Source organism: Macadamia integrifolia, chromosome 1 (genome assembly GCF_013358625.1).
Source record: "Macadamia integrifolia cultivar HAES 741 chromosome 1, SCU_Mint_v3, whole genome shotgun sequence".
Taxonomy (NCBI): Eukaryota; Viridiplantae; Streptophyta; class Magnoliopsida; order Proteales; family Proteaceae; genus Macadamia; species Macadamia integrifolia.
This window is the reverse complement of record NC_056557.1, coordinates 34,070,083-34,075,764: the sequence shown is the minus strand read 5'-3', so window position 1 is coordinate 34,075,764 and position 5,682 is coordinate 34,070,083. Positions and strand designations below refer to the sequence as shown.

The following is a 5,682-nucleotide window of genomic DNA, read 5'->3' as shown; positions in this document are numbered from 1 at the left end:
GGGTGGTTGTAACCTAGTGCCATCTTATCCTGAAATCAGTTGAATATTACAAATCCCAAATAAAAATGAGTATAGATAGATCCACATTAACTTATAACAATGCCTAGTATTAGAATTAATGAGCAATTTCAATTAAGTACCTCCGATGCCTATAAATCAAAACTGAAAATTCTCTGGTTTGAAACACAAGTATCAAATTGGCACTACAGTCATCAATGACATGATGATTCTGCACCAGATATAGAAACTTGCCTCCCAACCATACAACAACAACAACACATCTTAGCCTGATCCCAACTAAATGGGGTCGGCTACATGGATACGACTGATTTAAAAAAAAAAAAAAAAATGGTTTCGGACATCCCACTCACGAACAGTCGGAAACCCAGATCTTAGCCCTCTAAGCAGCTCTGTTAGATACCATACTTGGGTGAAGACTTAACTTTTGCATGTCTCTTCTGATTACCTCCTCAATGGTCATTTTTGGCCTACCCCTAGTCCTTTTCGCTCCATCTATCTGCATCTGGTCACTCCTCCATACTGGTGCATCCAAAGGCCTCCTTTGGACATGACCATACCATAGTAACCGACATTCTCTGAGCTTATCCTGAATTGGAGCAATTCCCAAATCGGTTCTAACCTTGTCATTTCTTACTCTATCTCTCGGGGTTTTGCCACACATCCATCTCAACATCCTCATCTTGGCCACATTCAACTTATCTATGTTACGCTTCTTGAATGCCCAACATTCTGCACCATATATCATAGCCGGTCTTATGACTGTGCTGTAGAATTTTTCCTTAAGCTTTAGAGGGATACGTCGATCACATAACACTCCAAACGCCCCTCTCCATTTCATCCATCTTACTTTAATTCTGTGGGTAACATCATCATCAATCTCACCTTCTTTGTTTAAGGTAGAGCCCAAGTATCTAAAACAATCGCTTTGTGGGATCTCTCTCCCCTCAAATTTCACTCCCTCGCTATCACTCCCTAAACGATTAAAGTTGCATAAAGTTGCATCTCATATATTCCGTCTTCGTTCTACTTATCTTAAGACCTCACGATTCCAAAGTTGATCTCCATAGTTCCAACTTATCATTAATCTCTGCCCCTGTTTTACCGACCAGAACAATATCATCTGCAAAAAGCATACACCACGAGATCTCTCCTTGAATATTCATGGTTAAATCATCCATGATAAGTGTAAACAAGTAGGGGCTCAATGCGGATCCTTGATGTAACCCGCAAGTAATAGGGAATTCAACATCTTGGCCTCTCACTGATCTCACACTAGTCACTACATCACCATACATGTCTTTAATTATATCTACATATTTACTTGACACCCCTTTCTTCTCTAAGACCTGCCATATTAAATCTCTGGGGACCCTGTCGTAGGTCTTTTCTAGGTCAATGAATATCATATGGAGATCCCTCTTGTAGATTCTGTATTTTTCCATAAGCCTCCTAAGAAGGTAAATCGCTTCTCTAGTGGATCTCCTAGGCATGAAACCGAATTGGTTCCCGGAGATATCGGTTTCCCTTCTCATGCGAACTTCTATTACCTTCTCCCATAGTTACATAGTATGGCTCGTGAGTTTAATGCCTCTATAGTTGTTGTAACTCTGTATATCATCTTTATTCTTGTAGATTGGGACAATAATGCTTCTCCTCCCCTCATTAGGCATCTTTTTCGTGTTTATGATCTTGTTAAACAACCTGGTTAACCAAACAACCCCACATGCTCCCAAACTCTTCCACACTTCGATTGGGACCTCATTCGGGCCTAGTGTCTTCCCTACTTTCATTTTCCTTAGGGCTTCTTTAACCTCGTGTACTCCTATCTTACGTACATACCTATGATTCCTATTGTCGAGTAGGATATCGAACCAATCCTATTAGGGTCGTCTCCAGTAAGTAGGTTACAAAAATACTCATCCCATATCCTCTTTATGTCTTCATCCTTCACAAGCACTCTACCCTCGTCATTCTTAATGCATCGAACATGGTCGAGATCCTTGCTCTTCCTTGCCTCCCAACTGTCATTTATCAAAATCATTTACAACTATGCACAAGCGATTTGACCAAGGTTCACAAGAGGCACTCAAACTAACCCTAATCCCAGCTACTTGTGTTTGGCTACCTGAATCCTCTTCCATCATTCTGCTCCACCTAGAACTGTATCCCCTGTTAAATCAGAAGACTTGAACTGTCACTCAGTGCTGCACTCACTGATCTTCGTTGCATATGTCTGCACTATCTTAGTCAGCTTCTTCCTCACCTTGTCACATTCTGGTGCTACCCTAGGTATGAAAGAATGCAGTCGTCTATTATTCTTTCTTTCCTAGTCTTGCATGATCTGTTAAAACTAACTCAAAAGTCCGAAAACATGCACTGAAGTCTGCAGTGAACTGCAGTGTTCTATATTTTCGTATACAAAAATTGCTCTCATATTAATAAACACTGGAAGCAATGAGGATTCTTATGTTGAGAATTCTCGATAAGCACATTAATCAATCAAATGAAACCACAAGCAAACAAACTCATGTACTCTATCAAGATTAATCTCCTTCAATACATTTGAAACTAACCCTACAGGCATAGCAAGATCAATAAAATATAAAAAAACCATGGCCCAAGACATTCCTTCTCTGACATAAATTTTAAACAACAAAATCCGTCTCGTTGGCTTTTTAAACTTACATTCATGACCTTACAAAAGCCTGCACATTTCCTATTCACATTGTAAATTTTGATGAGTAACCAATGTTTGCTACATTCCCCCCACCCCCAACTAAAAATAAATAAAAAAATTTGCCACTATTTACCTTATTGAGGAGAAACAACTACTAAATAAATAGATTAACAGTCCCTAATTCAGCTGTTAGGGCCCAACAACCATTTTGCCTAGCCGATTCCTAACAATGCTATCCATAAAATAAGTATATACTGCAAAGACTGTCCGTTTCAGGTCATAAATGGAGACCCATACATCTCCTTCCATGACTGATCAATGCAAGATGCAAAAAAGTTAATCCAGTCAAATATAAGATGAGTTTGCACCACACAATATGCACAATCATTGCAAACTCAGTACTGTCTCTTTGGCAATAAACCAAGTGGTCCAGATTGTCCCCTCTGATCTCAGCTTTAAATACACCCATGTGCTCTAATGCTGTTCTCATCACAACAGCCACCACCTTGGAGTTTAGATTAGCAAAATGTTTACCAGCCCCCTCCAACCCACTGACTACCCCAGTGGGTTAAGTGTGGAGTGGGTTACTATATGTTTGATCATTTAATAAAGGTAACTTGTAGTCTCATGGTCATAAAATTAATAGCACAGCTTGTCTCAAGGGTTGGGTTGTATCAATGCATGTGTAATTGTGTGTTACACATAAATTATGAATATTAAAGTGTTGTACACCCTTCGTCCCCAAATCCAATTTCTGAGAATTACCACATCTGACAGCTTATGTCCATTTTGGTTTCCACCACTCACACCGACACCCATATACTATGTACGTCAGCTATGCGCTCATCATGGATTTGACTATTCATGTAATGCTGGCTGATATAAGCTGAACTTCTAATAGCCACTCATTCTGAACATCTCTTATTTACCAACATTATCAAAGTGAAAAAGGAGTGAGTTTTCTGGATGAGCCAAGGTGGATAGTTTTTCCAATAAAAATTCTCTCCCTAAATATGATGAAAACAAAAACATGCTTTCCTGTGATGCAGCATTGTAAAATTTTTACATTGTTCTGCCTAATTGAATATAGTAGCATAATCTGTCACAGCCTTCTATGTCATGATTAAAGCACTACTTCATCTGAACAGAGCATAAGGCCTAAACCAATTGCTATAACACCTGCTATGAAATGTGTTGAAGCGTAATCACTTGAGAATAACGAATCCTGTACCAGTGATATTTGGGAAATCAAGTACTAAGAACTTACCTGAAAAGCCCATGCATTTGATTGGCTCTCCGAGTCTCCATTGCCTTTAAGACCCTCAATTGACCAGTTTCTTGCTTCTCAACCTTCACCTCACGTGGATATGTCATGGAAAGCTGCCCTAAGGGACCCTGTACTTTCAAATCCTGCCCTTCCAGTGTTAACGATACATTGGATGGTACTTCAATTGGTCTCTTCCCTATTCTTGATTCCTTGCATTCCACTATCTTTCTCACAATAGCAACCTGACTAATAGGAACCCTAGCAACATGGATTCCACTTCTCTCCCCCCAAAATGTAGATTTCAAATTGCTGAAACAATGTCCACCAAAAAATAAATTGTCTTTTCTGAACTATCCCGAATCGAATCTCCAGAAATTACTCAAAAATAATCAGCTCTTAGAGTTACATAACAAAGAATTGAAAAGAAACCCACTGGGGACTTTGATTCATGAAGTACAATAAATAACAAAATTCATGCTTTTCATTTTAATCAACTGAACCAAGTAATATAGAATCGAACTGAAGCAAATAATCCAATATAATATGAAAACCCAAGTCGTATTTCCCTGCTCAAATAGCTCCAGTTGAACGATACAGCTTGAAATCCGCAAGAAGGAAGTGGGAAGATGAGAATTCCGTATATTACATAAAATTCACCCGAATTTTCCATGCACTCTAGCTTCCCATAGTCGGAAAAAACAAAATAAAATCAATTTAAATACAGGTTCCATGGCTATAGAGTTCATTTAACTTGAAATAAGCTCAAAACATTTCATCTCAAACCAGATAAAGAGTTGAAAACGTCATATATGAAGCACATTATACGCTTTCAGGATTCAAATTCATTATGAGATGAGATACAAAGTCGTACTATCTTTGGAATTAGCTTCTATCAATTGCAGACAAAGATAGACTTACCATGGATGGAATGACGAGGTGACTGAAGAAGCCATGGCTATTTCTGATCTCTGAGCTTCAGTTTTGGCGTTCCTCTTCCTTTTGATTCTCACAAAAAGCCTATCCAGAATCCAGATTCCAGAGTGAGCATTTATTTTGTCAAAAATACCCTTGAGCGTATAGTGAAATCTCCCGAATACCCTTTCGCCTACAAAGTGGGTTGTTGAGCAAGAAGCATAGAGGAGCACCCCGCATGAAATGGTTTTGATAGTTGTGTCAATTGGTCGGGCTGGGCCGGTCCCGGTCGGGATTAGTTGGGCCAGGCAGGCTTATGTCCTCGGATCATGATTTACCTATTTAAGGAATGAGTCGGTCTCGATCGGTGTAGTGTCAGGCTTGATCGGGTTTTGATCTTTAATCGGGCTGCTCCTAATCAGGCTATAATCGGGCCTTGAACGGGATAATGTACCAATAAAGCTTTAAATGGGCCATAAATGGTCTTTACTTTTCTTAAATTTAAGATACTTTAATTTATTTTGTTAAATCATCAACAATTTTGCAAAATATATTATACTTAATTACAGTCAATAATTGATAAAAATATCAATATATACCTTATTCTATCCCCAAAAAATCAAAATACCTATATAAAAGTTCAGGCTAAACGTGTCGATCCGAGTCGGGCTTGTAAACGGGCCGGGCCGGGCCGATTTGGAGGCACATCGGACTTACCCCTTGCATTGTGTACTACCTATTTATAAACGGGCTGGGCTTAGGCCCGACACGTTTATTAATCGGACCGATTTAGATCGGGCCACAA

The 5,682-nt window shown here is 39.2% G+C and overlaps 1 protein-coding gene across 1 annotated transcript in view; it reads right to left on the bottom strand.

The window, feature by feature from the left end:
- The window catches only part of LOC122084855 (50S ribosomal protein L6, chloroplastic), a 5,815-nt gene extending 817 nt beyond the window's left edge, over window positions 1-4,998 (bottom strand). The window contains exons 1-2 of the mRNA XM_042653280.1: window positions 4,884-4,998; window positions 3,966-4,274 (exon numbers count right to left, since the gene is read on the bottom strand). Coding sequence (XP_042509214.1) covers window positions 3,966-4,274; window positions 4,884-4,918 — 344 coding nt within the window. The 5' untranslated portion in view covers window positions 4,919-4,998. The remainder of the gene's footprint in view (window positions 1-3,965; window positions 4,275-4,883) is intronic.
- Between the last annotated feature and the right edge of the window lie 684 nt (window positions 4,999-5,682).